General features: G+C 40.7%; 1 protein-coding gene across 2 annotated transcripts; it reads right to left on the minus strand.

Annotated features, from left to right (window-relative positions):
- Positions 1 to 1,717: 1,717 nt before the first annotated feature.
- On the minus strand, positions 1,718 to 7,243 carry LOC308411487 (G-protein coupled receptor 26-like). Of its 2 annotated transcripts, XM_080905385.1 has the most exons (4): positions 7,149 to 7,195; positions 5,997 to 7,028; positions 5,787 to 5,900; positions 1,718 to 2,803 (listed from the first exon to the last, which is right to left on the minus strand). In XM_080905385.1, exons 2-4 carry the CDS (start codon positions 6,665 to 6,667, stop codon positions 2,566 to 2,568), a joined length of 1,023 nt encoding a protein of 340 aa, XP_080761511.1. In that variant the 5' UTR covers positions 6,668 to 7,028; positions 7,149 to 7,195; the 3' UTR covers positions 1,718 to 2,565. The 2 variants fall into 2 exon arrangements, with proteins under 2 accessions (XP_080761511.1, XP_080761510.1); XM_080905384.1 differs by having other exon boundaries at positions 5,997 to 7,243.
- Between the last annotated feature and the right edge of the window lie 4,363 nt (positions 7,244 to 11,606).

Raw genomic sequence — 11,606 nt, forward strand, 5'->3', positions numbered from 1 at the left:
GGTGCTTATTTAATTAGATAATGACTCAAATGCACACTAACATAATATTTGGGAAAACCAAGAAAGCCAAGTATTCAGTGATGGATGTTTTGTGGTCAAGTAGTTTTTTATCTTCTTTCTGCCGTCTACAAGTGTGTCCTGACAGCTGCAATATTGTGAAAAGGTTCATTTATTTTCAATTTATTTGAAATATTCATTGCATTCATTGTATTCATTGCATGCAATGTGAAATATGTCTGACAAGTTTTTTTCTGTAACTTTGATGATAGGTCATGAAAATCAGAAATCCGGTATCTCGTTATCTTATGATTTCATTCTCAGTTTGAGTAAATTACTATTCACACGTCATAAATACTGTATTTCTCTGAGTCTATTTAAGGCCTCGTAACCACGATCAACAGGAAGACTGCTGACTTGACGACTGTCCAGATGTCACCAACACCCTCCACAAACAGAGTGAACCACCGACAGTCTCAACTGAAAAGACTGGCTGTTTTCACTGAGAGCTGAATTGAAGCATATTAATGGACAGTTGACTTGAAGGGAAACGTGTGGTAGGATAAGTGCATGAGCAACAGGAATAATTGTAGCCTTTAGAGGACTGCCAAAAAGTCGATTCAAGAATTCAAGAGCTTCACAAGAAGTGGACTGAGGCTGGTGACTTAGCATCAAGGGCCACCGCGTGCAAATGTCAGCTGGTCGTGGCCAGAAGGTTAGTGATTTGATCCTTGGCTGCTCTGGTCTGTGTGCAAGTGTGCAAGTATCCTTGGGCAAAATACTGAACCCCAAGTTGCTCTCCAATGTATCCATCAGAGTGTGAATGTATGTGAATGTTACACAGAAAGCACTTAGGTGTAGAAAAAAAGCGCTTGTATGAATGGGTGTGAATGGTTGAATTAGGCATGTTAGATCAGAGAGCTTTGAGTGTTCAAGTCGAGTAGAATAGTGCTGTACAAGAACCAGTCCATTAGCATTTACCACTTTGATTCCTAATATCAAGCCACTTCTGAACCAGAGATGTCAGAAGTATCTTACCTGGGAAAGAAATGTCCCAAAATTTTATATGTTATTTGAAAGTCTCAGTCCTAGTGCCTGGAGGAGAGTGGAGCGGAGTGTTTAAAGTCCAGTGTGAAGCTTCTGCAGTCCTTGATGAACTGGGTTGCTGTTATTAACGGTTGGTCCACTGTGTTTTATGAAGTCCAAAGTAAAAGGAGCATCTACCAGGAGGTTTCAGAGCACATCAAGCTTTCATCTGCTGGCGAGCCTTACGGAGATCCTGATTTCTTTTTCCTGCACCTGCCCCGCTTCAATAACAACCTCAGCAGAGCCACAGATCACCTCTGCATACTTTTAAAAAGTCGGGCATCTCTCCTTCATAAATAATTCTATGATTGACGTTAGTGAATGTTGTACTGGATGTGTGATTTTCATGAGCTATAAAACATACCGGTAATTAGAAAAACTAAAACAAACAAAGCCTTGGCATATTTCATTGTACGTGTGATGTATACAAAATATAACTTTCAATTTTTAAAAAATAAATAAATAAAGCTTTTAAAGACTGACCTGTGTATTAATGGAAATAGTCTAAACATGCACATTAATTGTTGTCTATACTTGAGAAATTCAAAGAACAGGGATGCTTGGGAAGTTGGAAAATACTGAGAAACCGACCAACTAATTGATTTTGGTGACAGTAACAAAGAATAAAGCCTCTCACCAGACTCATCCTTTAAGATTAGGGTGTAAATGTCAAATGCCTTTGGCTCCTTTAGGTATAGCATCTCTGAGAGAATTAGACAAAGTGCATCAATATTAAGTGACTGACATGACACTGCAAAGTAGTCTAACACAGTCAATACAGAACATGGCAATAATGTGCAGCAGCTGAGCCTCCACATTTAGGTCTGCATCCATTCACTGACAGGACATTATACAGAAGCAGGAGCAACAAAAGTCTTTCCCTCTTTGCCCGTCGTCGCTCGGCTGCTTATCGACCACCAGCCTCCGTGTATGCGATGTTAAGTGGGGCAAGAACAGGTTTGAAATGATTCTAAAGTTGTTGGAGTAGAGGAAGGCCACCTTTTACATGTCGCTCAGAGTGAAGAAGGGACCTCATCTCCAGCTGTGCGTCCCCTCAGCTTTAGATGAGCCAATGACTTATTCAGTGAAATAGACTGGCTGTGTGGTTTCTGGGGAATGCTGTTCCTGATGAATCACAGATCCCTTGTTTGCCATCACTCCCCAACGTCTCCACCCTATCTGTCGTCTTACCCATCTCTTCTTTATCTTTTTGCCCATTCATCCTCCCCCACATCGCCACCTTTTCATTCCTGTCCGCCCACCGTCTTCCTTATGGTTTTTTTTTTTTGCTCTCTTCTTCACCTTCCACCCACTTCCTTGTCCCATCTTTCGACTCTCTTTTCTCTTTCTAACAATAACCTGTCCTCTCTTTCTCTCTCCTGTTCTTTTTTTCTCTCCACCCACCTTTTTTTTCTGCAAGAGGCAACCTTTATTTTTGGCCTGCACTGTAGCGTGTGCATATGTCACGTCCTGCATTTGCCATTAACTGATCCTCTGGAGACAGTAGTCGTTCTCTGTGTCTAAAGAGCTGTTATGGCCAGACGAAGGGTACAGGTCACGTCGGAGTAGCCTGTTGACGACGGTGACCAGGACTTTCTTGTACTGCTGACGTAGGAGAGAGTAGGCAAAGGGGTCAGACGCAGCCTTGCTATATGTCAGGCACTTACTGATGATTCCCCAGTGGCGGTTGACGTCCACGAATGGGAGAAGCTCAGCCAACCTGAAGGGGCATCAGGAGAAACATGACTAAACAGAGTGCATTTTAGTGAAGGTGCCGCTCAGAGATTTGTCCTGATGTCATGTCAGATGATTAGGTAAGACTGACCATAAAACCTTTAACACGTTAGGTACTCTATAATGATCATAAAAGAGGCTTGGAAATGCAATTGTGTGCTCTTTTTCTTTTGCAATGGTAGGTGTAACGTGGTGAAATTGTTTTTATAACTCTGCCCTTTCAAAAGAAGGAGATCTTTTATCATTTTTTCACCTCGGATTTTTATGTTCAGACCACTCGTGTTATTAATGATCAAAAGGAACTGTGTGGCAGATTTTTAAATGCCTAAATGAAAAACAAACCAAACAAAGAACTCCATTTCGACCAAAGTTGGGAGGCTGTGTGAAACGTTAACAAAAACTAATAATCAAAAGCTATTTTTAACTAAAGAACAGCACACAGACTAAATATTAGCTGATGAAACTGATCATTTTTCTTGTTTTCTTTCAATTAAAGCTGACTTTTTTTTAAATCACAGATGCTGTGTCCTCTGGATTAAAGAAGACCTGCTGTGGTCCCTGACCTTGGCCCTGTTTTCAGTTTGCTTAGTAAAAGTATCTAGATTTGAATTTTCCCTGTAAAGTCCGATTCAGATTTTTTGTTATTGTATTTTTTGTTCCTGTTTTTGGTTGGAGCTTTTGCTATTTCTTTCTTTTTTCTTTGAAACATGTCTCCTGTATCTGAACTTTACTCCCTCCCTCTGGTTGTCTTGATTGTTTTCACCTGTTTCATTTCATCCAGCTGTTTCCACGTCCCTGTTTACCCCATGTGTATAAATAGCCCTCTCCTTCCACTGAGCCTCAGTTTATGTATATTTGTGTCTTTAAGTCTCAGAACTATGACAGGATCATTGCTTTCTGTTATCAGAGCGCACTTCAAAAGCTGTCGTCTCTGACAGTGTGAAGGTGCATTAGTGCACACTACATGAGTACTATGCACATTTATGATGACCCACTAATGCTGAATAATGCATGCAAGTTTCAAAGTGACATATGCTGCCACACAGACAATGTCCTTTTCAGGGAAAGTGCAACCTATTATAACACCAAGACAACACCAAAATTGTGTTGTGTGTGTAATCTAACAGTATGACTCTGCAGTAAAGGGGTCCTGATGATAGATTGGCTACCCTGCAGACCAACCACCCTTTATTTTTATGATTAAAGTTTTTTTTTAAAAAAGTCAAAATGTTAATGTTACTATAAATTTTGATAGAACTAAGTTTCCTAAGTAAAGAAAGAAAACGTCAGTAGGCTTATTTACTGTGGCGTATTTGTCATATTATACCAAGAATAACCTTCCAATTGCTCCAGTTGTTAAGCTGTCCTCCTACTGAATGCATTTTTATATTTTACTTTCTAATAACCTAAAATTCAGCTTTTTTGGCTGAAGAGGCCAGTAAACAAAAGCAAAATATAGATAGATACCCAAAAAAGGCCATGAAGACTCTCATCGTGTTTAAGGAATTGTGAGGTTTAACTCTCACAGGAGAGACTTGATCAAGGATACTCTGCTGAGCAGGTGAAAAAATACATTTGAAAACTTCAGCATGTAGAAGAAACTCTGAAGCAGCACAGGGACAGACGTGTCCCTGTCTCACCAGTTAATGTTTTTTTTAAACATATTGATCCCATCAAATTAAAAATGAACAGATAGATTTCAAAACATGGTCTCATTTGACACATGTTTTTTTTTTTTTTTTAAAAAGGGGTTATATAGTTGTCTAAGGAGCTTAAAAAAGAAGATGCCTGGTCTCATCTAAGAATCTTCTTCAATTAAACAAGTCCCATCACCTTCTTTTCAAGCTCCTTAGACTACTATGACCCGGATTGCTGAGAACCTGCACAGATATTTAGATAGTTTCCACATCTTTATGTTGGTTACTGAATTAAATGCTAAAGCATTTTCAGTGCCACGTTAACATCAAATCAAAACATTAAAAAAGGTGGAGAAATTATCATTTTTAAAGGCATTACATATGACCATAGATATTGTGTAGATTTTATTAAGGCGCTTCAAATTATCCAATAAAGAAGTTTTTTCTGTCCAGTGGAGATTACATTTTCTTATTTATTTATTTACTTACTTACTATACTATCAGTTAAAGTATTTGAAACACAGCGTAGGGTTTTGCCTTTTTCAACTTAAACCACACAGCTGAGCGCCTCTCCACATTTCTAACACAGTCTCCTGTATTCTTCTGGTCAGGGGGGATGTGGAACAGTGAAATCAAACACGACCATCAAAATACCACAGAGGCAAAGACTACTTTACAAGTACAAAAGATAAAATATGCGAATGAATTATCATAATTGGATGCTTAGGTGCCAACTGCCACACTAGACACTTCCTGTGGGCAGGCACGGTCAGTGGGGGGTTACTCCACCTCAAACGCTGCTCTTTGCTAATTTGTCCTCCTTCTTCCCTTCCATATATGAGCACACCACAAATGTCAAATTGATGGGTCATCAGCACCGCATCTGGGCGATTTGTGGCCCACTAAAGCATTTCCACGCTTCTCTGGGAGCCTCTTTGGTTGTTTGAACTGTATCTATTGTCCTAGACTCTAATGCGTGTCTTTCACTGGAAGTAGCCTGCCATGTTTATGTACAGCGCAGCACAGGTGGCTAATGAGCCATATCACAGTTTAAGGAAATGATCATTGAAATTATGAGCGGTGTGCTGTCAGCTTGGAATAAACTGTTTGCTTGTATCTGATCGGACATTGTGAGTTTGTACTGCATTAGCATGTGAAGAAAACAGGTCTGCAAAGCTGATCAGCGTGGATGCAGATCTCAACATGCTGGCTAAATGTATTTTTTACTTAGTCAAATGCCGTCGAAGATGTATTATTTTACAAATGTGTGGGGTCAGTTATTTCTTAAGCAGTTGTTTTGCAGTAAGTTGAATTATGTATGAGTTGACTCACCTTGTGATTACATAAGGAGCAAAGCAGATGATAAATGAGCCGATGAAGATGCTGATCTTCTTCGTGGCTCTCTGCTTTCTCCTCTTTTGCTCTGCTAAGCATCTTTGTTTCACGCTGAAAACAGCAAAGAACATTTAGACTTTTTTGCCACAAGGCCACTGTCAAAACAGACCGGGAGAAATCATGCTCACAATACACGAGGTGAACTACCTTGGGTGAATATCGACTAGCAGGAACAGAGTCTGCATGGTGATAATGTCAATCCTCTTGCAGTGAAACCTAGCGACCTTCAACACCTTCAAATAGGTGAAACACAAGATGAGCAGGGACAGAATGAAACTGGTGGCGTGGAAAACGATAGTGAAGATTGTAAACTTAATCCTGTCGCTGCCTTCCTCGCTCGGCTGCAAGGTGCAGGACGCGTAAACGTCGCTGTAGTCGACCCAGGAGAAGAGCAGCGCCGTCAGGGAGAAGGTAAAGGAGTGCAGCCAGGAGTAGCACACCATGATCAGTGCGTCCTTGTAGCGCATTTTGGTGGAGTAACTGAGCGGGAAGACGACCGCTATCCACCGATCTATGCTGAGAGCCGCCATGCTCAGCATGGTGTTTGCGGTGAGAAAAGTCTCCAGAAAGCTCACCGTGTGGCAAACGCAATCTCCAAAGGGCTGCTGCTTTCTGATAATCCCCACCAGAGTGGCCGGCATGTTCAAAACAGTGATGAGTATGTTGCAGAAAGACAAGTTCATGGTGAAAACACCGGGCACCTGTCGGCGTATCTCGGTGCTGTGGACGAAACATAGCAGCACCAACAAGTTGGACAACAGCGAGACGATCGCGACCACGACGATGAACAAAGCGAAAATGATTTCAGCAAAGTCCATGTCTCACTCCAGAAAGTCCACTCGCACGTTACCTGCGCCTGTTGTTGCAAACGAGAACTTCAAATCCACCATGGTCGCTCATCTCTCCGGCGGCTCCACGCACTCGTTTCACTTAGATCCTCGTGCGTCCGCGCGCCGCCGCCGCCGTACTTTCCAAATTCCTCGAGCGCTATCCAGCGTGCTGAACCCAGCAGTCACCATCTCTCTCTCCCCCTCTCGCTCTATAAGCTCACCGACCGCTTCCCACTTACATCCGACAGGTGCGCGTGTGGCGCTCTGCGATGCGCGGGGGTCACGTCTTTCAGCAGCCACGACAGTTTGAACAACACGCGAACGGAACAGCCATCAGGCAGAGAGCGATCTGTGGGGCACCGAGAAAAGCAAGTTGATGAATGACTGAACAAAAACCTGTTCACAGAAAAAATGAACCCAAGCTTCACCTCGTTTCCTACATGTTTTGTCGATGCCTCGTTCGGCTCACCTTGAGCAAACTTGAGCACAAACACAAGTCGTCACGCTTCAGTTATTCACCGTCGAGTTTTGCACTGATCGCCCTTTGCTCCCAATCAGCGTGGATGTGGAGGCAAAGGGCGCAGATAAACTCCGGCATGTGTTTCTGAATAATGGGAAACGGCTCAGCCGTCATCAAATGGCACAAGGTGCACACGCCCCCCTTTTGCTCATATGAATTATTTATTACGCGCGTAGATTTGGCGTGTCATATTTTCTGTAGATGCAAAAATAAACAAATAGTTTGAAGGAAGGACTGTTAGAATGTCACTTTTTAACGGGATTTTCGCCTAAAATTTGACTTAAATATACGAAGATACAATTATTTGCCACGAATTGCTGCAGTAACAGTAAAACATCTTTTTCTTTACACAATTTTATCTTAATATGTTTAATATGTTCATGTTATGCGGCTTTTTGCTTTTACTCCATAGTACAAAGTTTTCTTTTCTATGTTATAAGATGCAGTTATTGCACTTTGTATTCCATACTATTAATTTTAAAATAGTTACTTGTTTGTATGACAGCTCAAGCTAACCAGCAGTACATAAGTACTTAAAAACATCAATAGGTGCAAAATTCAAGAGAGAAAATATACACATATTAATCATCAGACATAGTACCGTCATGCATATGATACATACAATATCATGCATCACATAATGCCTGCATTTACTTTAGACACTTTAAATATATTTTAAATATATTTTGATTACACAACCCGTGGACTGTTAAGCTACACAGAATAAGAAAAATGAACGTTTACTTTTGTCATTTGTTTTTTAAAAAATCCTAAATAAAGATATGTGTAAATTCTTATACAGCACCAATTTTCACACAATCAAACCTCTAACTGAGCCTGAAAACTGTGTTTTTTATTTTTGTTTAAACCTGCTGTGTTTTTGGTCCCACTCTCCCACCGACTTGGAAAGACTCACTGAAATGCCCTTGCTTTGCAGATCAAACACCAGCTGTCTCTCGGGAGTCCATGTGGTTATATCCTTTTATTAATTTGGCAATAATCTTGTTAATAACGTATGTAACTCAAAGTTAAATCATCCTGGATCTACTGACTTCTAATCGGCCACAGAAGCAATAGGTCTTTAATTAAGAAAATGAGTTCTTCCCCCTCTGTCAGCCTTCTGTCAGTTCGCAAACCTTTCAATGGATGCAGATAGTGTTATAATCCATTTTAGCTAGTTATTTTGGTCGCACTGAAGTTGTTCATGTTAATGACTTTGGAAGGTGGAGCTTTAAATCATTAGTAAGTGAAACATTTGCTATATATACAGCCATAAGTCTTTCTTAATGTCAAGGTACAAGGGGGGTTTCCTTAAACCTCAGTACGACAGTGCTCTGTTTAATAAAGTGATTAGTTATAAATTATAGTATTTTATAAATGCTTACAGGGTTAAATGTTATGTCAAAGGATGTAACTTTTGGAACATTTCACTGCCTGACAATTTAAAAACTGGTGTTAATAAAACAAAGTTTGGGTTCACAACCATTATTAATCATTTAAACAAGAATAAAATGTTAATCAAATTAAGTTTTAATCAGTTTACATCATGTTGTTAGTTAAATACCAGTCTGTTTTTATATGAATTCAGACTTTATAATTGCCCATAAATTGGTCAATAACCATAGTAGTTTACTAACCATTAACAAAGTTGTTTCTGCCTTAAAAACTCTTAAAGTGTAAATTGATTAAGTGCAAGGGGACATGCCGTGGTCACCCCGTCTCCACAACATTCTGCAATTTTCGGTGTTTTTGTAACATCTCAGTGAGGCATTTTTGTCTAAAGGAAAAAGGGAATTGCACTTCAAAAAGCAAAAACTGTACAAGCGGCACTCTGTGTTCCAATAAATGAGATAAAACTCCAGGTAAGGTAGCCAGCAATAGAAGTGCACTTCACTAATGTTCGTGCTTGTTACTGAGTCATGCTCAGTTCTGCAGAAGCTCGCGTAGACAGTGACTCACCGGGGTCAGACACAGCCTGCAGGGGTTTTGTGTATCTTTTTTCGTTTTCACTCGCTTCATACTCCCACATGTTATGAGGCTTGTGCCCGAATCCCCTTCCCCTCCAATTAAGAGCAGCAGTTTATTTATTAAAGAGTGATGCTGTATCTGAGAATTGACTTTACTCTGTGCCCACGGCTTTGTTCGCAGCAGTCGTAGTTGAGTCTTAAGCGATTAGGTGAGTCATCAGTAAGTGTAGTAGCGTAGTTTAGGGAAACCCTGAGGCAAACTATCTGCCCTCAAAGGCATCATCATCATCATCATCACAGCAGCTGATGAAGGTCTCCATGAGCACTGTATTCAAGCTATAATTAAGCTACAGCGTTTTGTATGCGTGTGTATGTGTGCGTGTGTTTATATGCAGGAGTCAGAAAGTCAGTGAGAAAAAGGCAGAAGTGGGTGATGTCAGTTCACTACAAACAAGTGATCAAATGCCTGGGAGAGCACTAGCTGAGCTCCTGGGGGGAAAGTGCAAAGCTATTTATAGCCCTGATGGGAGTCACCTCCAATATAACTCTCTGCACCGCTGTACTACACAACTGATGCATCATAGTGGAAGCCCTGAACAGCTTCAGAGCCTCAAATGACATTCCTTTGAGAAGATGCATTTATGTACATGAAGCAATCATCCACTGCTGTTTTGTTGTCCCCTCCTCCAAAATGCCTCAAGGCCTTTTAGCAGTTTAGAAGAAGGCATTCAAACAGTGCGAAAAAAATCTTCTAATTATCCACCATCGACTGTAAAACAAATCCAACTTCACAATAAAAAAGGACGCTGGTCCCCGAGAGTTTAGACAACATTCAGTAAATTTTCATTTCTGAATGTGTGAGTCAGAATGAGCCACAAGGTAAATGTAAGGGAGCAGATGGGATGGGCTGGATATGCACTGTTGCTTCCAGTTACAACAATAAGTAAACACACAATAAAAAAACACACAATATTTTTGTTTGATAGGATGATCACCCTGTTAGCTTAGGCTACTGCAGTCATAAATTATTAGTGTCACTCAGCTGAGACACATAACAGGCTGTGGACTGGTCACCTACGCCGCTGTCTTTTGCAACCTGCTACAGAAGGAGGTGCCAGGCATCGGCTACTGGAAACAAGGATCTATGCAAACAGTGGCTCTGTGTGATGCTCGCCGTCAAATAATCAGAAAATAGAAAAAGCAGAGGTAAAATGAGAAAAACACCCGAGGACATGTAGGTGGGTTGAATCAAGAGGACAGGATTGGTCCTTTAGCTTATTTTTCACTTCTGTGTAGTGAGTGGGAGGGTATTCTGTGCTTCTGATGTTCAGCGTGGGCGGGTAAAAGTTTCCAGTCTGAGGGTCAGGACATCGTGAGGCATCACCTGCTTCATTACATGGGATAAAACATTCGACTGATTACCAGAGGAGGTGCGAGTGACATTAAAAGAGTCGAATTTATTTAGAAAAATGGTCGATGCATCTCCGTGAGGAATTGCTCCAACAGCTTTCACACAGCTGAGATGTAAGTTATCCCCAAAGTGAAGTGTTTTCAATATGAAGAAAGTTTTGAACATGTGCATCAGTCTTACTGAAACACATCTCAGCTAGGGTTTTACAACTTGAAGGAAATAAGGCTATTGTGGCAGAAACCACCACTTGCACTCATCAGCCACTTTATTAGATATAGCCTTAATTCTTTACTGAACAAGTTCAACAAGGTGCTGGAAACATTCCTCACAGATTTTGGTCCATATTGTCAGGATAGCATTAAACAATAGCTGCAGATTGGTCAGCTGCACATCCATGATGTAAATCTGCTGTTCTACCACAACCCAAAGGTGCTCTATTAGACTGGGATCTGGTGACTGCGGAGGACATTTGAATACAGTGAACTCAAGTTATGTTTAAGAAACCAGTTTAGAGTGATCTGAGCTTTGTGACATGCTCTGTAATCCTGCTAGAAGCAGACATCAGAAGATATGTACATTGTGATCATAAAAGGATTGGTTGGCTGTATCTCGGTTGTAAGGTGTGGTTATTTTAGTTACCTTTGCCTTCCTCTCAGTTCAAAGCAATCTGTCCATTCTCCTCTGAAATCACCAGTAAGGTATTTTAACCATTACTGGATATTTTCCAGTTTCAGACCATTTTCTTTAAACCCTAGAGATGGTTGTGTGGGACCAGCCCTGCTCAGTTTGAACCTTAGCGGGTCACCTTCATTGTGTCTACATAACTAACTGCTTTGAATTACTGAAAGGTGATTTGCTGATTAGATATTTATATTAAGGAGCAGTTAAACGTGTAACCAATAAAGTGTCCAGTGAGTGCATACTGTAAGTAGGTTACATCCACAAACAAGTGTCTGACTGTTGGGACCCATTGCGAGATGGTTTCTCTTTCATATTTTTCTTTTGCATGAAAGAAATTGATTAATTGAA

Source organism: Rhamphochromis sp. 'chilingali' (assembly GCF_963969265.1).
Source record: "Rhamphochromis sp. 'chilingali' genome assembly, chromosome: 1".
NCBI classification, from domain to species: Eukaryota; Metazoa; Chordata; class Actinopteri; order Cichliformes; family Cichlidae; genus Rhamphochromis; species Rhamphochromis sp. 'chilingali'.